General features: G+C 41.8%; 1 protein-coding gene across 3 annotated transcripts in view; it reads right to left on the bottom strand.

The window, feature by feature from the left end:
- Nucleotides 1–21,805, bottom strand: part of LOC124619733 (F-box only protein 22-like) — a 219,142-nt gene that overhangs the window by 101,628 nt on the left and 95,709 nt on the right. For all 3 annotated transcript variants that reach the window (XM_047146305.1, XM_047146302.1, XM_047146303.1), the window contains exons 4-5: nucleotides 8,300–8,415; nucleotides 7,647–7,900 (exon numbers count right to left, since the gene is read on the bottom strand). In XM_047146305.1, coding sequence (XP_047002261.1) covers nucleotides 7,647–7,900; nucleotides 8,300–8,415 — 370 coding nt within the window. The remainder of the gene's footprint in view (nucleotides 1–7,646; nucleotides 7,901–8,299; nucleotides 8,416–21,805) is intronic.

Here is a 21,805-nt window from a genome sequence, read left to right as displayed (position 1 = left end):
TTCACCTTTCATGTCTTCCCATTCTTTATACTATGTTCCCATTAATCACACTCAACTCCTTAAACAACATTCTAAAGTTTATTGTTAGTACACGACAGATGTTGCTCCCACTGAACTCTAAGGACTAGAATGAATTCTGCAGCAACATCTTCAACGGTGTGCACTTTCCGTCCAATATGTGTCTTCCCATGTTGATGTGGAATCTGGTATACGATGGCCTTCTGCAAACCGAGATCACCTTTGATGTTTCTCAATAATACTAGTGTTTTATTTGGAAATCAAAAGACAGGTTTTACTTTGTGCTTCTTCAGTATGCATCCGATTTTTGCCGATAGTGTATCAGTGTACGGTATAAAGGCAGTGTAGGGTATATAGGCAGTAGCCACCTCTTCTTCCACAACTACTTCTGTCTCCACAGATTGTACTGTTGTGGTAGGGTGGAGAGCGCACCTAATCTGCCGTTCTGGGTACCTGCATATTTGTATTGGAGTATTTCCAAGAGGAAGCCCTGATTTCATCCAAATGGAAACCCACGTGTTTTTTCCATTAGTTAGATGATATGTTTGTCATCTGGCCCTGCAGAAAGGACAAGCTCCTCGATTTCCTTTAACATTTGAACTCCATACATCTCAACATGAAATTCGCTATGGAGACCAAAGCAGAAGGAAGATTACCATTACTGGATGTCATGGTCACAAGAAGAACTGATGGCACCCTGGGCCACAGTATGTATCAGAAGAAAACACCCACTAACCCGTATTTGCATGCAGACACTGCCACCACACTTTGGAGAGGAATGGGGCACTAAAACCACTAGTACACAAGGCAAACACCATTTCAGATCCAGAGTGTTTGGAACACCTGAGAACTGTATTCAGAAAAAATGGGTACCCAGTATGGCAAATCAGGTGCATTCTCTGCCCCGCCACAACAGTACAACCTGTGGAGATGGAAGACGTCGCGGAGGAAGAGGCAGTCATTGCCTTTATGCTGTACAATGGTATACGATCGGGAAAAATCAGACACATATTGAAAAAGCACCAAGTAAAAATTGTTTTTTCCCACCTAATAGAACACTAGCATTATAGGGAAGCATCCAAGATGATCTCGGTTGGAAGGAAAACGTATACCAGATTCCATGACAGTGTGGGTAGGTATATATTGGACAGATATCACACACCGTCGAAGATCGTTGCCAAGAACACCCGACGCACACTCTACTGATGTATGCCAATGAGTCAGCACTCATACAGCACTGTTTGTCTGAGAATCACGCTATGGAATACGAATATACCAGGATCTTCGCACAGACTTGCAAATACTGAGACAGTGTCGTTTAGAGAGGCAGTAGAAATTTGCAGCAAGGATGATTTCATCAGACGAGATTGAAGCTATAATATTAACAAGACTTGGGAACAAGCACCGAGTTTAATTAAGAAGATTCTCAGCAAGCAAAGTGATCTGGCGATGAGGGCAGACAGCGAACTTATATCAATGCTATCACAGATGCTGACACTAGTGTCTCCGCGACTGCTGAAGCAGGCATGGATCACAGATGGAACGGCTCGGAGGGGATATTAGAAGGCCGCGTGCCCTCAGGAGCTCAGTTTGTCAGCACACCTGATGATGACATGTCTGATCAACGAAATATTAAGCCTGTTTGACACTACGAACTGGCAGTGCAACCTTGGACTATTCGATCAAACAAAAAATTATTTATGTAACTTTATTTATTTTTAGGTGACAGTTAAACCTTGGAGTTCTGCTTGTAGATATGAGAGACCATGTGTGCTGCACTGTCTTATTATTTCCATGCTCTACCATGGGGTGACACCATGTGACCCTGATCAGGCCAGTCTATGAAAAGAGCAACTATCCATACTGAGTTGGTGGGAATGTATGGCAACAATGCACAATCATAAGACACAGTGGTTATGTGATGCTGAGAATCTGAACAGGAATAGAGGACTGGTTGTCTGAAGACCAGTGTATCACAATTGAAATGGTAGTGGCAAAATTGAAAATATCTCACATTTTGCACAACATTTTGAACATGAATAAGATTGCCACCTGCAGGGAACTGTGACTGCTGAACTGAGGCAGCAGTGGAAATGTGGCACCTATGTGAGGCCAAGCCAAATGACTCCTTCAGCTGCCTAATCACAACCGATGAATGAGGTGTATCACTTTGACTCTGTGCCAAAGGAGCAGTAAAAACCTAATTATCCTCCACTCCTAAAATGGGTGAAGACCGAACCATCATCAAGCAGCATAATGCTGAGTGTGTTTTGATTTGCCATGGTGTGAAGGTAATAGATTATGCTTGTAAGGGCCCAACTACACAGGTGTATATTACCAAAGTTGCCTAATTATGTTATTGGAAGCTGTTCAAGGGGGTTGCTTTTGGTCCATGACAAGGCACACATGCCGCTTCATGTGCTATCAAATGTTGCCTCATCATCTGTGTTCTCCTGACATGAATCCCAATGACTTTTTACTCTTTCACAGATAAAGAAATCATTGCATGGCAAACATTTCCCAAATGACAACAAGGTGATTTTCGAGGTGGTATGTCTCCTCAACAGGCAAAATGCAGACTTCTACGGCCAAGGTCTTCATCAAGTCAACCATCACTGGGAAAAATATCAGTATTATGAAAAGGATAGTTGCTACTCCTCACCATAAAGTGGAGATGCCGAGTTGCACATAGGCACAGCAAAAAGACTGTCTGACAAAGCTTTTGGCCAAATAGGTCTTCATGAGAGTAGAAGATATACACCCCCCCTCCCCCACCCACAAAAAAAAAATGTCTCTGCCTGCCAAAGCCAAAGAGTGAGCAGCAGCACACGATGGGAGAAGCAAACTGGATGGTGGGAATAAGGAAGAGACTAGGGGAGGGAGGGAGAGGGATAGCAGGGTAGATGTTGGGAACGGTAAAGTGCTGCTTGTGGGAGCATACAGAGATGAGGTGTGGAGAGGGTATAGTGGCTAGGGGCAGTCAGGAGGTTAGATGGAGGGCTGGCGTGGTGGGGGGGGGGATGTGGGGGGGGGGGGAGATAGTAAAAAGAAGTAAAAAGACAGTGTGCGTGCTGGTGTAATAGAGGGCTGAGAAGTGCTGGAAAGGGAACAGGGACGGGAACAGGTGGGTACAGGACGACGACTAATGAGGGTTGAGGCCAGGAGGGTTACAGGAATGTAGGATATATTGTAGGGAGAGTTCCCACCTGCACAATTCAGAAAAGCTGGTGTAGGTGAGTACAATCCAGATGACACAGGCTCTGAAGCAGTCAGTGAAATGAAGAATATAGTGTTGGGTAGCGTGCTCAGCAACTGGATGGTCTAGGTGTTCCTTGGCCACAGTTTGTCAGTAGCCATTCATGCAGACTGACAGCTTGTTGTTTGTCTTGCCCACGTAGAATGCAGGACAGTGGCTGCAGCTGAGGTTGTATATCACATGACTGGTTTCACAAACAGCCCTGCCTTTGAAGGGATAGGGGATGCTTGTCACTGGACTACAATAAGTGGTGGTAGGATGTCTTGCATCTACGTCTATTGCAGGGATATGAGGATATCTTTGTCCTCTGTCGCAAGACTCACAGCCCTATAATAGACCTCAATGGGAGACCTGTGCCATACATCCTCTCACCACCACCTACTCCAGTCCAGCAACCAGCATCATCTATCCCATCAAAGACAAGACTACTTGTTAAACAAGTCATGTGATCTACAATCTAAGCTGCAACCATTGTGCTGCATTCCACGTGGGCATGGCAACCAACAGGCTGTCTGTCCCCATGAATGGGCACCAACAAACTGAGGCCTATAAATAGCTGGACCACTCAGTTGCTGAGCACACTGCCAAAGCTCTTCATTTCAATGACAGCTTCAGAGCCTGTGCCAACTGGATCCACCCCACCAACACCAGCTTTTCTGAATTGCGCATGTGGGAACTCTGCCTACACTATGTCGTACATTCTTGCAATCCTCCTGGCCTCAACCTTTGTTAGTCATTGCCTTTGACCCACTGTAATGGGACATCCTCCTCTAGGACTACTTTTACTCAACAGTAGTTGTCAATACCAGTATTATTTTTTGAATTTTGGACAGGTCAATATTATCTCATCTGATTTTCTGAAAACTTTCATATAATTTTATACACAATACGTTATATTTCAAGCTAAAATTTATGAACAGGAATTACTTTATTTTGGACATTATAGTCAATAAGTACTAGTTCTGAATGTACAGTTAAAATTATTCTTTTTAGAAACACTTGAAATTACAAATTATTTGGCATACATAAAATTTCTATTATTAATTACGCAATCTAGTACAGCTTATTATGTCTATTTTTGGATTCATTTATGAAGTAATAATTGAAACTAATAGAAATTCATTTGTCAAGAAAACTTGCAAAACCTTTGGAATATTGTTATTTCCACTGAGTGAGACTGTAGTAAGCATGCATCTGATGTGATCGGATGTATTTTTGTATTTTGCGCGAACAGTGTAATTTCAGCTTTGTTAATGTGAAAAGTCAAAAGACTGTATGATATACTAAAATGTGACAAAATATATTAATGTAACAACAAAAATTCTGCAACAAAAATCTTAAAATTTATTTATTGAATATAATAGAGGGAAACATTCCACGTAGATTAAAATTTATTTAGATCAATTCAACCATGATGACCTAAAATGTGAGAAATTCAGCTTCAAGAATCAGACCCCTATACAAAAAGAACTGGAGCCAATTCTATGCAAAAAGATAAGTAAACTAGAAAGTTTATTGTAATCTTCGCTCCTCTCAAATCTTCACAGAAGACTAATGTGGACAATAGCTGTATGTAAGAAAGAGGGGGGAGATTACACCACCTATCCCCTCCCCTGTTCCCATTCCAGCACTTCTCAACCCTCTATTCCACCAATGAACTCAATGTCTTTATTTCTCTCCTTTTCTGCTGCCCTCCATCTAACCTTCTGATTGCATGTAGTGCCCTACCCTCTCCCCACCTTGTCCCTGTATACTTCCACAAGCAGCATTTTGCCATCACCAACCTCTACCCTGCTATCCCTCCCCCTCCCCTGCTCCAGCCTCCTCCTTATCCCCACCACCCAGTTTGTCTCTCCCTTCCAGTACTGCTACTCGCAGTCTTGTCTTGTCTTGTCAGCCAGTGTGTGTGTGTGTGTGTGTGTGTGTGTGTGTTTATTCTGATGAAGGCCTGTTAGACCGAAAGTTTTGTTTGACAATCTTTTCATTGTGTCTATCTGCATCTAAGCATTTCCACTATATAGTGAATAGCAATTCTCTTTTCCATAATACTGTCATTATTTCATCCTGGTTTTTCCATTGTTTGATTGGGAAAAATGTGTTACATTGCAGGATGCGTACGTAGATATGGAATGAACTAACACCACTACCTAGTTTCACAGCCTTTTTTTTTTTTTTCGTGGTGATAATTAAAACTTTATAGCTAGCCCACATGCATATTGATGTCTAGACACCCACTATAGACTATGTTGACAATTAGGACTGTTTTGTAGTGTATGATACTTGGATGATGGCATATGGTACTTGGACTGACTTTGCTCAGTTCATAGACAACCTGTGAATAATAAGGGTATTAGTTGCAAGACAGTGTTTCTCTCAATTTACAGTGATTCAGTAACTTTTGGACTTCTGTTTCCCTGCAGCAAAGAGTGTTGTCCATACTGGTGTCTAGCTCATTAAATTCATTTTAAGTAGCAACAACAATGGTGGCAATGATGACTTCTGTGTCAGGCATGGTAGTTACAATTCACTATGGATCTGATGCAACTATAGGTCCATAAGCAACAAGACGAACATCACCACCAGTAGCTGGTATTCTACAGAAACGACATACAGCTCTTATTATCTCAATGCTCCATAGCACCTCCATCAGGATTTTCCCCATATAATGAAACTGCCGATGACTAGGACTTTTTTCTTTTTGCAGCACCTTCAGTCAACTTTTAAAATGAACTCTCCTGAGCTGCATAATTTATTTTTAATTTCCTTTGTCACCTTGGGCCATGCTCTGTTTGTTATGTAATCTTAATCCTACAGTCCAATTCATTTCCATTTCTTTTTCAGATGTACGTAATATGCTCTCTGCACATTGTGGAAACAGAAGCTTTTAGTTCTCAACTTGGAAGGGACGAATTTGAACTCCACTGGCAAAATTTTGGATGCTGTTAATGCTGTGTCATCCAAACAAGACACAGCCAGGCCAAAAGCACCACAGGTGCTAAGATGCAAGCTGGTGTTAGTGCCATAGAGATTTACAACTTGTGCAAGTTCCACCAGCACCATGGATGGTGCTGAGGATGAAGATATTGTCTCACCTCGGCCAACTGCTGGCCAAGTACAATCCGCCAGTGACCAGAAGACAATGGACAGAAGCCTACTCGGAAGATAGAAGAGCAGCTCTCACCTACTCAGTTATAGATCATCATCCAGGGCTGATTTAGACAGGGAACATCGTTTGGTGAACTCTTAGAAGTGGACAGATGGTTGTTGCAAATTGCATTTGCTATGTACTGTGAAGTGTACCTATGATTAGTTGCACTTAGCCATTGAGGGCCTTTTTTGTGTTATATTACATGCAGTGTTGCAGACTATCATTCAACAACTCACAAAGACAAGTAAACCTTTTTAACTCATTTAAGTGACTTTGTTACGAATTTGTTGGAGTTTTGTAGAACTTTCATTCTCGTATCCCGTTACCTGACCCTGGGGCATATCTGTGCAATAAAGGAAAAAAGAAATTGTCTTAGTGGTGTACTGCACCAGAAGGCATTTCACGAACTCACAAACTTGGCCTCCACTGATGATGAGGGGTTACAAAAGTTAAGTGACATTTTCTGAGTATTTTGGTATAAGGGACCCATAGTCTTTGGTGGCTCATTACAGAGTAATAATGTAACTATGATTTATTTAGTTTGTTACACCAATTACATATGTCTTTCCCTCTCCTTCCCTCTTTCCTGACAAAGCAACCTTGGGTTGCGAAAGCCTGAAATTTGTGTGTGTGTGTTTGTTATTGTCTCTATCAACGTACCAACACTTTCATTTGGTAAGTTGCAGAATCTTTGTTTTTAGATATATTTTTCCCATGTGGAATGTTTTCCTCTATTACATACGTGTGCTGTGGTCAGCCAGTGACTTATTAGCCATTAAAAAGAATGTTTTCAATACAATTCCATTCCCAATTTCTTCAGAAACTCATGTTATACATATAGCACAATCACTAAAAAGTCATTTGTGCTAGAAAATGAACTATTTGCATATAAATCTTCATTTCATTATAAATGTAGCAAAAGAACAAATCCACTTTTTGAAACACACAAATTCTATTCCCCTTATTCCCCAATGTTACCACCTACAAATTACACACATTATAAGAATCATCACTACTAATGATACTCTTAAACTATATCTAGATATGTGCTTCGTCAATAAACATCACAAGATATTTCACAAAAGCATCATCTTAGACCTGAGAAAAAGAACAGCAAGGAAAGTAAGGAGCAATGTTCAAGCGTGTGTGTGTGTGTGTGTGTGTGTGTGTGTGTGTGTGTGTACACACACATTTCAGTAATATATTTGTATAAGGCTTACTTACCACAATGAGTGTTACCACATGCTACTCTTTTTGTAGAATAAGGGCAACTAGCAATGCCTTTTCCACATTCAATATGGGGTTCCACACCACGTCCACACATAAATGACAGGCACACCTGTGATGCACAGAATGTTTCCCTTCGGAATGCAACATTGACCAGATTAAGTAAAGTGCTAGATGTAGTCTTCCTCCAAAATGACCAGTCAATATTTTCACGTTTTAATTTCTCATGTTCTGCAGCTTCCTTCCACGCCCTTGAAAAAATGGGAGAAAGGTCCAGTGATTGCTGGATGTTTAACGTGTTCCAACACTATATTTAGGCACTACAAGCACACCATTTCCTGCCAAATTCATGCGAAATACATGCATATCTGCTAGAATATTCTCCTTCCTCTCATAATAAGTTAACTACTTGGGGGGAAGGGAGGGGGGGAAATAAAATAAAAAATCATGCATTACGCCAAATTTTCAACATAAACACTGATGAAAAGAAGGCTGTTGTAGATTAAACTTACATAAATTTATCACAACAATTGTTTTACTCTCTTAAGAAACTGATCTGTCCAATTTGTGTGTGTGTGTGTGTGTGTGTGTGTGTGTGTGTGTAGCTGAGAAGAAATGTCAGATACACCAATTTGCAATAAAGTCCATACCGGCAAACGTGTGCTGCTGTTCTAAGATCCTTCATTGGCAAATAATTAAAAACAAGGCGTAAGAGTCCATACGCTGTAGTGATGTATTCACCCATGCAGCTAGTAACATCATATAACTGCAACAAAAGAACACACATACAAAAGTGTGAAATTTACAGGAAGTCTCACACTTGTAAAATATAGGACAAAAAAAGATAAGAGGGATGCAAAGTATTGTGCACCCTTGAATTCTTATTATTTCTCCATTAAGATATTGGCACATAGCAAACACTGTCTAATTAATTTTTGGATTCCATTCTTTAAAGCATAGGTTAGATGTATCACACTCACTTTTATTTATAATTTTTTTAGTAATCATTTACTGAAATCAAACAATAAATATAACAAAAACATATATGGCTCACTAAAGTGAAAATACCCAAGTTAATAGTAAAATGCATTGTTATCACAGATGAAAAGTTTCAAAAGCCGAGTTTTAAAAATTCAGCAATAGTTTCAATTTACATAATGAAATTTTAATTCTAAAATGGAGCGTGTGCTGATATGAAACTTACTGGCTGATTAAAAATATGTGCTGGACCGATCTCCAACTCGGGGCCTTTGCCCTTCACGGGCAAGGGGTCTACCGACTGAGCTACCCGACCACGACTCACAACCGATTCTCATTCTCACAGCTTTAATTCTGCCAGTACCTTATCTTCTACCTTCAAAGTTTCACAGAAGCTCTCCTATGAACCATGCAGATCTAGCACTCCTGGAAGAAAGGATATTGCAGAGACATGGCTTAGCCACAGCCTGGGGAATTTCACTCTACATCGGAGTGTGTGCTGATATGAAACTTCCTTACAGATTAATACAGTGTGCTGGAATGAGACTCCAATTTGAGTCCTTTGCCTTTCAGGGGCAATCGCTCTACTGAATGAGCTACCCAAGCATGACTCAAGACCCATCCTCACAGTTTTATTCTGCCAGTATCTCGTCTCCTGCCTTCCAAACTTCACAGAAGCTCTCCTGCGAACCTTGCAGAACTATCACTCCTAGAAGAAAGGATATTCCTGAAGGCAAAGGTCCTGAGTTCGAGTCTTGGTCTGGCACACAGTTTTAATCTGCCAGGAAGTTTCATATCAGCAACACTCCACTGTAGAGTGAAAATTTCATTTTGGAAACATCCCCCAGGCTGTGGCTAAGCCATGTGTCCACAATATCCATTCTTCCAGGAGAACTGGTTCTGCAAGGTTTGCAGGAGAGCTTCTACGAAGAATGGAAGGTAGGAGACAAGGTACTGGCAGAATTAGAACTGTGAGGACAGTTTGTGGGTCATGCTTGGGTAGCCCAGTCAGCACAGCACTTTCCTGCAAAAGGCAAAGGTCCCAATTCGAGTCTCTGTCTGCACACACTTATAATCTGCCAGGAAGCTTCGTAGTTTTAATTTGGTGAATAAACAACCACCTAAATGATTCCAATCGCTTTCCTGACTTTACATATAACCAAAACATACTGGTATTCTCTGAAAACTCTGTAAATAGAATTTTGCTTTCAAGATTTTTGAAGGCCATTCATGTAGCATAACTTGTGGAAGGAAGGCGAAAAAGGTGGCTGAAGTGAGAGAAAAAGAAGAAACAGGCAATTAACAGAAGGTGCAGAAAAAGATCAGAAAGATGAAACTTGTGTCATTACTAGAAATGCCAAGAAAGTGCAAAGAATCCAACCAATGATGACATTCATACAGAAACAGATATATGAAAACACAATGTAATAAAGATGTAAGTCCATCTAGGAAGGATGATAGCTAAATACACAAAGGAACTGAAAGAGGCTGCCTGACACAAGCTAGAAGAATCAGAGCACAAACAAAATGAGGCAAGAAAGGAAATCCATCACGAGCAAAAGAAATTAGTGAAGGCTTCAGAGGAGATTGCCAAAAAGGTACGAGAATCAAAAGGAAAATTTCATCACACTGGATAAAATAACTTCATAAATCAGCGAATGAATTACTCCAACATATTCAATCTTTTGTTATAATTATGTAGCAATATAGGTTGCAATGTGTTTCAAACACATTTCAACAAAAGAATAAGAGCAGCAAATAGCTTACAATTTAAACCAATAAATGTCATTTAACTTAAAATGGGCATCTTATTATTTATTAATGCACATTTTTTCCCTGAACTCCAAAACAGTTACCAAAAACTACTTAAAGCAATGTCGTATTTTACCAATTTGTCGGTGGAGAACTCCAACTCTCCTTTTGTTAAGTAATATTCCATTTCCCCAACCCCTCCCCCTCCCCCCCCTACCCCTTTAGCCGCCCCTCCCTTGACACACTTCTAGAATCACCCACCAGAAGGGCAGATGACTTAAACAGAACAACCGCTGCAGAAATACAGTACACTGACAGAAAAAACTGAGAACAGAGCAAAACCACTGAGAACAAAGGAGGAGGAGGTTAAACATGTCCAGTCCAAGTGCAAATGTGGCAACAAACACAACAGCAATATTAAAAGATAGGTTAATGGCACAGATTTACAAAAGTCAGAAATATAGAAAGAGTTGTTCCGCCATGCAGTTTCTGCTGCTGTTATCGTAATTCCGAAGACTGATTTGATGCAGCTCTTTACACTAAATTATCCTGTAGATGCAAGCATCTTCATCTCTGAATTACTATCGCAACCTACTGAACTTACTGTCTTCATGCCTAGGTTTCCTTACAATTTTTATCTCCCCCCACCCACACAACATTTCTTTCCACTACCAAACGCATGATACAGACAATTCCTTGTTCCTTGATGCTTGGGATGTGTCCTATCAAACAATAACTTCTTAAAAGTTATGGATTGTTTTAAATAATCCTTTACTAATGAAAATTGCAAAAATTATGTAGAATCATTCATGATTAGTTTCAGCTACAACAGCTAGCCATCTTGATATCATTCAGAAAAACATCTCAGCGACTCAGCACCAGGCCAATAGGAGACACATCGTCATCTATAAAATACTGATTTGTGCCTAACCCCATTCACAGCCAACCTTTTTCGCCCCTGTATGTATTTTACTGATGGCAATGTGTATCCTACCAGCCTGTTGATTAGACACAGCAATAAACATTTTTGAACTCGAGATGGCTAGCTCTTTTAGCCAAAACTAGTTAAAAATGATCATAAATAATTTTTGCAATATTGATCAATAAAACATAACATATAAGAATCAATAACTTTTAACCCACCCCCCCCCCCCCCCCCCGAACCATGGACCTTGCCATTGGTGGGGAGACTCCCGTGCCTCAGCGATACAGATAGACGTTCGTAGGTGCAACCACAATGGAGGGGTATCTGCTGAGAGGCAGACAAACATGTGGTTCCTGAAGATGGGCAGCAGCCTTTTCAGTAGTTGCAAGGCCAACAGTCTGGATGATTGACTGATCTGGCCTTGAACACTAACCAAAATGGCCGGGCTGTGCTGGTACTGCGAACGGCTGAAAGCAAGGGGAATCTACAGCCGTAATTTTTTCTGAGGGCATGCAGCTTTGCTGTATGGTTAAATGATGATGGCGTCCTCTTGGGTAAAATATTCCGGAGGTAAAATAATCCCCCATTCGGATCTCCGGGCGGCGACTACTCACGACGACGACATTATCAGGAGAAAGAAAACTGGGGTTCTGCGGATCGGGGCGTGGAATGTCAGATCCCTTAATCGGGCAGGTAGGTTAGAAAATTTAGAAAGGGAAATGGATAGGTTAAAGTTGGATATAGTGGGAATTAGTGAAGTTCGGTGGCAGGAGGAACAAGACTTTTGGTCAGGTGAATACAGGGTCATAAATACAAAATCAAATAGGGGTAATGTAGGAGCAGGTTTAATAATGAATAAAAAAATAGGAGTGCGGGTAAGCTACTACAAACAGCATAGTGAACGCATTACTGTGGCCAAGATAGACACTTAGCCCACGCCTACTACAGTAGTACAAGTTTATATGCCAGCTAGCTCTGCAGATGATGAAGAAATTGATGAAATGTATGATGAGATAAAAGAAATTATTCAGGTAGTGAAGGGAGACGAAAATTTAATAGTCATGGGTGACTGGAATTCGAAAGTAGGAAAAGGAAGAGAAGGAAACGTAGTAGGTGAAGATGGAATGGGGGTAAGGAATGAAAGAGGAAGCCACCTGGTAGGATTTTGAACAGCACATAACTTAATCATAGCTAACACGTGGTTAAAAATCGTGAAAGAAAGTTGTATACATGGAAGAAGCCTGAAGATACTGGAAGGTGTCAGATAGATTATATAATGGTAAGACAGAGATTTAGGAACTAGGTTTTAAGTTGTAAGACATTTCCAGGGGCAGATGTAGACTCTGACCACAATCTATTGGTTATGAACTGTAGATTAAAACTGAAGAAACTGCAAAAACATGGGAATTTAAGGAGATGGGATCTGGATAAAATGAAAGAACCAGAGGTTGTAAAGAGTTTCAGAGAGAGAGCATTAGGGAAAAATTGACAAGAACAGTGGAAAGAAATACAGTATGGGTAGCTTTGAGAGATGAAATAGTGAAAGCAGCAGAGGATCAAGTAGGCAAAAAGACGAGGGCTAATAGAAATCCTTGGATAACAGAAGAGATATTGAATTTAATTGATGAAAGGAGGAAATACAAAAATGCAGTAAATGAAGCAGGCAAAAAGGAATACAAACATCTCAGAAATGAGATCGACAGGAAGTGCAAAATGCTGAGGAGGGATGGCTAGAGGACAAATGTAAGGATGTAAAGGCGTATATCACTAGGGGTAAGATAGATACTGCCTACAGGAGAATTAAAGAGACCTTTGGAGAAAAGAGAAGCACTTGCATGAATATCAAGAGCTCAGATGGAAACCCAGTTCTAAGCAAAGAAGGGAAAGCAGAGACATGGAAGGAGTATATAGAGGGTCTATACAAGGGCAATGTTCTTGAGGACAATATTATGGAAATGGAAGAGGATGTAGATGAAGATGAAATGGGAGATATGATATTGCGTGAAGAGTTTGACAGAGCACTGAATGACCTAAGTCGAAACAAGGCCCCAGGAGTAGACAACATTCCATTACAACTACTGGCAGCCTAGGGAGAGCCAGGACTAACAAAACTACCATCTAGTGAGCAAGATGTATGATACAGGCGAAATACCCTCAGAATCCCAAAGAAAGCAGGTGTTGACAGATGTAAAAATTACTGAACTATCAGTTTAATAAGACACAGCTGCAAAATACTAGCATGAATTCTTTACAGACGAATGGAAAAACTGGTAGAAGCCGATCTCGGGGAAGATCAGTTTGGATTCCGTAGAAATGTTGGAACATGTGAGACAATACTGACCCTACGACTTATCTTAGAAAATAGATTAAGGAAAGGCAAACCTACATTTCTAGTATTTGTAGTCTTAGAGAAAGCTTTTGAAAATGTTGACTGGAATACTCTTTTTCAAATTCTGATGGTGGCAGGGGTAAAATACAGGGAGCAGAAGGTTATTTACAATTTGTACAGAAACCAGATGACAGTTACAAGAGTCGAGGGGCATGAAAGGGAAGCACTGGTTGGGAAGGGAAAGAGACAGGGTTGTAGCCTATCCCCAATGTTATTCAATCTGTACATTGAGCAAGTAGTAAAGGAAAGAAAAGAAAAGGAAATTCGGAGTAGGAATTAAAATCCATGGAGAAGAAATAAAAACTTTGAGGTTCGCCGATGACATTGTAATTCTGTCAGAGACTGCAAAGGACTTGGAAGAGCAGTTGAACGGAATGGATAGTGTCTTGAAAGGAGGACATAAGATGAATATCAACAAAAGCAAAACGAGGATAATGGAATGTAATCGAATTAAATCGGGTGATGCTGCGGGGATTAGATTAGGAAATGAGACGCTTAAAGTAGTAAATGATTTTTGCTATTTGGGGAGCAAAATAACTGATGATGGTTGAAGTAGAGAGAATATAAAATGCAGACTGGCAATGGCAAGGAAAGCATTTCTTAAGAAGTGAAATTTGTTAACATCGAGTATAGATTTAAGTGTCATGAAGTCGTTTCTGAAAGTATTTGTATGGAGTATGGAAGTGAAACATGGATGATAAATAGTTTAGACAAGAAGAGAATAGAAGCTTTTGATATGTAATGCTACAGAAGAATGCTGAAGATTAGATGGGTAGATCACATAACTAATGAGGAGGTACTGAACAAAATTTGGGGAGAAGAGAAGTTTGTGGCCCAACTTGACTCGAAGAAGGGATCGCTTGGTAGGACATATTCTGAGGCATTGAGGGATCACCAATTTAGTACTGGAGGGCAGCGTGGAGGGTATAAATCATAGAGGGAGACCAAGAGATGAATGCACTAAACAGATTCAGTAGGATGTAGGTTGTAAGAGGTACTGGGAGACGAGGATGCTTGCACAGGATAGAGAAGCATGGAGAGCTGCATCTGCTTGCTCTTTATCTAATTGGATAGTGCCTGACCATCTCTAGGTTAGTTAAGTGCTTTGCACTATACCTGCACTTTCTAATGTTTATTTTAAGTGGTCCTACTGTGTGTTGAACATTTTGTGCTGGTTAATATACTTCTCTGTGGCAGTTTTTCACTGCCTTAGCAGGTTGGGACATCTCGTTGTGCCCCTTTTGTGTGGTTTGTTCCCAAGATTCGAGACAAGCCTATTTTCGGACTGCTGCGACTTTTCATAGAAAAGTCGAGCCGTCTGTCTAATTCTATCCTTAATTGTTTGTACTCATGTGATATTATGTAGCTCCCTAGTTGGGAATTCATGCAGGAGTTTCATGATCATCCTAAGGATTCTACCCTGCAGGCGCTGCAATCTTCGGATGTGGCAGTCTGCCGCATTGCCCCACACGACTGCCGCATACTCCATTACCTGCCTTATAATGGTAAGAAACAGCATAATACCGCAGCGTGTGGGTAGGGTTGACTTCGGTTCAAGATCGGGTAAAGTGTTCTCAATATTCCATAGGCTTTCCCCCTAATATCCCTTATGTGCGGCTCCCACGTGAGGCATCTGTCGAGGGTCACCCCGAGGTATTTTGCAGTGCGGGACCATGGGATGGGGCCTCCCATGATCCGCACCACCAGTAGGTCGATGGGGATCTTTTTGCTCGTGAATATGATTGCCTGACTTTTGCTGGCATTGTATTTAAGGCGCCACTTTGTTGCCCATGTGCATAGAGCGTCGTATGCCATCTGCAGGCAGCGGCGCATGAGGTTCGCATGTGCGCTTATGGTATACAGCGCGATGTCGTCCGCATACAATGCGAGCAAGACTCTGTTGACCTCTGGAGTGTCCGAGGTGCACAGGGAATACAGAAGGGGTCCGAGAACAGAAACCTGTGGCACTCCCGCCTGTATGGGCCTAGCTGTGGATATGCCCGCTCCCGCACGGACATTGAACGTTCGTCCACTAAGGTAGGACTCGATAAGATCGACTTGTAGAGTCAGTACCACCAGTGTGAACAATTTGTATAGGAGGCCCTTGTGCCATACACAGTCCAAAGCCCTAGACACATCAAGCAGCATGACCCCTGCATACTCCAGGGCACTCATCGCATCCTCTGCCAGACGTAGCAGCTCTTGCTCGGTGCTGTGTGCGCGTTGGAAGCCGAATTGTTCCAGCGAGATCAGCTCCTCCGCGTTTACATGCAACATTAGCCTTTTAGAGTACAGGTGCTCTAATATCTTAGAGATTGCCGGTAAAAGGCTGATCGGCCTGTAATTCTGTGGGAGCTTGATGTCTTTGCCTAGTTTTTTGATGGCAACCACCTCTACATGTTTCCATGCAGAGGGGAAGTTGCCGGTCTGAATAATTCGATTGAAGATCGCGGTGATGGGGCAAATGGCTGAGGAAGCTGAAGTAGTATAGCCGTTTCCAGCTGGTCGCACCCACCGGCTTTCTTCGGGTTTAGCAGCTTCAGTTGTGCCTCTACTTCCTCCTCTGTGAATTCTTTGATGTCTGCTACTGCTTCCCCCTCGAAAAAGACTGGGAGTCGTTGCTGCACTAAACGTATGTGCTCCTCGTCAATGGGGTCCTCTACAGGTGTGAAGTTTTCTGCAAAGACATCAGCCACGGCACTGGCCTTGGTGTCAGGCTCGCAGATCACTTCACCCCCGAATTGTAGGGGATGGATGTTTTGACCTTTCCTTAAGAAGTACTTCGTCATTTGCCATGCGGACCCATCATTTATTTGCAGGCTAGCTATTTTCCCTTCCCATTCCTAATTTCGGTGTCCCTCCAACGCCACTTTCAGCTCTCTCCTGAGTCATTGAGGAGGCGCTTAGTGGCTGGACTTCTAGTCACCTGCCATTCACGGAATACTCTATTTTTGTGGGCTACGGCGTCTAATAGTTCTGGGGAGAGCTGGCGTGAGAAGTCTTTCATTCTTTGTGGGCCTCTGGGGGATGCATTTTCTACAGCCTGTATAGTTGCTGCATGAAATCTTCTGATGGCCTCATAAGTACCTATGTCTGGGGGTCTGGGATGTCATTGAGTGTGCCTTGCTGGCTCTCTCTGAACTGCTCCCAGTTGACTTTCCCTAGTGGCCTTCGGTGGCTCTGCAGTAACTCACCTTTGACCTCCAGGTCGAAAATCACCGGGAGGTGATCTGACAAGACTGCTTTTCGAGTTGTCGCTGTTGTGTGGTTGCCCACTCCCTTCAGCAGGGCAATGTCAAGCACATCGGGACAGTCACCTTTCGCAGGGTAGGAGGTGGGGTCATACGGCCCCAGGGCGACTGTGTTGTGTTGACAGACTACCATTAGCAGGTGATGTCCACTTGTGTTGGTAACTCTGGAGTTCCACTCGGCATGCTTGGCATTGAGGACACCCACAATAAAGATTTTACCGCGGATGGACAACAATGCCGCAAAGTCCACTGGGTCCAGAAGTTTGCCTGGTGGTTGGTAGACCGCTATGAATGTGCTTTCGCCTGACGATGTTTTTACTAAGACTGCTGTGGCTTCGACTGCGCGAAGTTGAGGCAGTTGCACAACATGGTGCTTAATGCAGTTTTTAATGTATACAGCAGTGCCTCCTCCATGTGTTAGCCTATCTGTGTGGTGGTATGTGTAATTTGCTACACGTACGTATATGTTAGGCTTAAGTTTTGTTTCCGACACTAGACATATCGATTGCCTCGTCTCAAAGAAACTGCCCGAATTCCCCACCGTGGGTGCGTATGCCGTTTGCGTTCCAGGCGCAAACTGTTAAACCATTGACGGTGCTATTCATTGGTTGTTATTAGTTCCTGGGTGTTGTTGGGCCTTGTTAGCCGTCGTAAGTGCAGTTACTAGGAGCTGCAGTAGTGATTTCACCAGATCAGCTACTGATGTCATCAGGAGGCCCATCTTACAGAATCCTTCAGCGATGTTTACAGAGGTGTTGTTCACATGTGAGTGTTCCGTGGCCGTAACCATTTCGTTCTCACTCATGTTTACTGTGCTCATTGATGCAGTGGCCCACTCGCATCAGCGTGCTTGCCTCCTGTGGCTGAGTGTGCGTCATTTCACGGATTGGTGATGCTAGAGTAGCTCACGCCAGTTTCAACTTTCCTAGCGGGTTTGTTGTTATTCCTAGCCGGTATGTTGTTCTTAAACTGTTTGGCTTTGGCCTTCTTAAAAACCACGCACCCCCTGTAGCTCGCAACATGGGCAAGCCCACAGTTGCAGCACTTGGGTGTGTTCGTATTTGGTGTGGGGCAGTCTCTGCTTTGGTGCTCCACAGCGCATTTCACACACCTTGGGGGCACCGTGCAGTATCTTGGTACGTGGTTTAACCCTTGACAGGAGCAGCATTGTGCCCTGGGCCCTTTCCCGCAGAACTTCTCAACCTGTACGTTAGTGATGTTTGTAACCCTGGTTACTTGGAATATCTTTCTGTTTTCGATGTTATCTACTAGGACAACCATGAACAGTGGTGTTTACCGATTTGTCCTTGGTGTCTTCATACAGAATACCGCCCTAATTCCGTATCCTAGGTCCTCAAATTCTTCCTTCAGATGGTCAGGATCCATCCGAAAGGGAAGTTTGCGAAACACCACCTTCAGGAGCCTCAGTGGCTTCATGCTATGTGTGTATGAGTGCAGCTTTTGTCCTTCACTACATTCATGACACTATCATAGTCCTCCCTGGTTTTTGTGTGGACATTGTATGTCTCCCTGCCCGCAACCTGGAGTGATAGTGTAGACGTGGTTGCACCCTTTAAAAGTGTTCGGAAGCTTTTGAAGTCCTCGGTCCAAACAATAACTATTGGGGGAATTTGTGCTGTTCTTTCTCTCAGTTCTACACTGGATTCCCTTGTTGTTTGTTCCTCTGGGGCGTCCGTGAAGGACACGAACCTATTTGAGGTGATTATTGGTCGCGCTTGTCTGGACACCGCTGCTTTGGCAGTGTGGCTCTTTTTAGGTACTTTGAAACCATCCTCGAATAGCTGCATGCATTTTGCGGCTTTAGTACCGGCCTGTGATGCTTTTCTGTGCGTTTGAAGCCTGGGGGCTTTCCCTTTCGAGGTGGTCGGCTTTTCTGGGGATGTCCCGTCTGAAGTTGCCGCTGGCCTCTGAAGACCACAACAACAACTTTTAACATTTATTGATTGTTTGTCTCCAACCTATGTCAGGAAACAACACAACCCTTCTTTCAGTCAAGTTGTGGAGCAAATATCTTTTCTTTCCTCTATTTGGTTCAGTATCTCCTCATTAGTTACTCAATTAGCCCATCAATTCTTCAGAATCTTTCTGAAGTGGCACATTTCAAAAACTGCTTCGATTCTTCTCTTGTCTGAACTGCTTATTATCCACATTTCATTTGTAAATAAGGCTACACTCGGGACGCATACCTTCAGAAAAGTCTTTCTATCACTTGAATTTGTATTAGATGTTAATAAATTTTATTTTTTCAGAAATGCTTTTCTTGCTACAGCCAGTCTGTATTTTATGTCGTCTCTTCTTTTGCCATCATCAGTTATTTTGCTGCCCAAATAGCAAAACTCACCTACTACTTTTAGTATCTCATTTCCCAATCTAACTCCCTCAGCAATACCTTATAACCTCTTTTCAAGACATTATCCATTTCATTAAACTATTGTTCCAAGTTCTTTGCTGTCTCCAACAAATTTAATATGTCATTTCTTCTCCTTGAACTTTAATTCCTATTCCAAATTTCTCCTAGGTTCTCTTTACAGACTGAATAACATTGGGTAAGGACTACAACCCACCTCATTTCCTTCTCAAATGTTGATTCCTTTCGCGTCATTCAACTCTTATAACTGTAGTCTGGTTTTTGTACAAGTTATAAATAACCTTACAATCCCTGTTTTATCCCTGCTACCTTCCACGTGTGTATGCCTATCAACATTATCAAAAGCTTTGTCTGAATCTACAAATGCTCTAATTATCGACTAATATAAAAAGGGTACTCAGCACGTTGTCAAGGAGGAGTATATCTACATATTCCCTTACAGTATATTGGGGCCAGAAATTCAAGCCACTGGGTAACATTTTCCCTTACAGTATATCGGGGCCAGAAATTCAAGCCACTGGGTATCATTTACCAAGCAACATTCATAAAATAAATTCAGATGCTCTGCCAAGTTTGTAGACAGAAAACAAGGACAGAGATGGAAATAATTGTAGGAAGAAATGAGTACATTGACATAAAAGCTGCAAAAATTGTAAGAACCATCACAAATTTGAAAAGGTTTTCTTGCAACAACAATGGATGTGCAAACCAAGCAATGCAAAGTTCAGTTACCATTTTTGAGTCCAGCATCCTATTTATGTAGCAATGGCATGTTAAAAGAAAATGTAGAAGGAAACTGGAGGCTGCAGTACAATACAAAAAATTAATTAAAATCTACATTTAAAGACTGCCTTTGGTAGTAGAGGTAAATTGGCAATGACTTCATGTAGAGACAATGAACACATTTGCTTTCTGTGACACAAAACTGAATCAGCTGATCAGAGCTTCAAACAAAATGACTGGGAATGATGAGGTTTCTGGTTGGAATATCAACAATTACGAGAAGGATAGATTGCTACTCACTGTAAAGACGACATATTGAGTTGCAGACAGGCATAACGAAAAGACTTACTCTCCAGCTAGATCGACAGGAGACAGTGGTCATGTGTGCATAAGGCGTACCTGCGTGTGTGACTCCCTCCCTCCGTACTCCCTCTCTCTCTCCCTCTACCCCCCCCCCCCTTTGTGTGTGTGTGTGTGTGTGTGTGTGTGTGTGTGTGTGTGTGTGTAAGCGCACACATGTGTGGATGCATTTTCCAATCTTTTCGTTGTGCCTGTCAGCAACTCATTGTGACATCTTTACGGTGAGTAGCAATCTATCCTTTTCATAATTGCTGGGAGTGAAGAGGGTGGTATTTGGAGCCATAGATATTATTATGTCCAGTATAGTCTACATTCAACATGAAATATGGGTGATGGCAGAATAAACACTGAGAGGGGGAGAGAGATCTCAGCAATATGAAAGCTGTCAGCACAAATAATTAGTTTGTAAGAGGTAAATGGGGCTATCCGCTTCAGAACAAAGTACTGCACGTATAGGGGAACATTTGAGATGTAAAGCAATGCAATGCACCTAAGGATGCAATTAAACCATCATGAAACTGGTTGTGTATGATCCTGTAACAAAGGAACTATTAACAGTTACTGCACTACCAGAAGTTAGAAGATTTTAATAGCTTTAAAACGTTTTAAAATATTTGTATTATGTATCTACATTCTGCATGCACAAATCATAAAATCCTATGATTTAACATGTCTTGTGTGGTTAAATAGGCTTTTTATAAGTTTTAAAATCTCAAACAAACATATTGTTAAAACTACTGCTACCTTTAAGTTCAATAAGATCTGTATTACCAGTAAGCTAATTCCAAACTATGTGCAGAGTTGTTCAAGTTCTTTCTATATCCGGGGGGGGGGGGGGGGGGGGGCAGGGAATTATGTCCCTAAATGTAAGATAAGACAGGACAATCTCAAAATGCAAATCCAATTGGCCCACCTCAAACTTTCTAAATGGTTTAATCAAACAATGAAAAAACCAGGCTGGAATAATGACAACATTTGGAGCTGTTTTCAAAATGGTGTGATAGTCAACAATAAAGTTGGATCCATGAGCACAAGGAAGAATATTTGTGCCCATTTAGAAAAAGAATTATCCTTACTCGCCAGAAGAAGATTAGCAAATCATGTGAAAAATTCCTCTATTCCAGTACTCAACAGTAAGTAAATATGACTTCAAGTTTACATAAGAGTCTGTAATTTGACAGAAATTTATTTTGACCAAAATGAAACTATATTACTAAATAAGGCATTGTTCTATAACACTCATTGTGTCACTTCTCGGAATCAGTTACACTCCCTAACCTCGCAACATTCCACCTGTATGGACCAATAATGGGAGTACAGCAGTTGTTTTTAAAGAGTACGTAAATAAAGTTCACAGTTTTTTACTGAAAGCCAAACTGATAAATGCCA

This window comes from Schistocerca americana, chromosome 6, assembly GCF_021461395.2.
Source record: "Schistocerca americana isolate TAMUIC-IGC-003095 chromosome 6, iqSchAmer2.1, whole genome shotgun sequence".
Lineage (NCBI taxonomy): Eukaryota > Metazoa > Arthropoda > Insecta > Orthoptera > Acrididae > Schistocerca > Schistocerca americana.
This window is presented reverse-complemented; position numbering and strand designations above follow the sequence as displayed.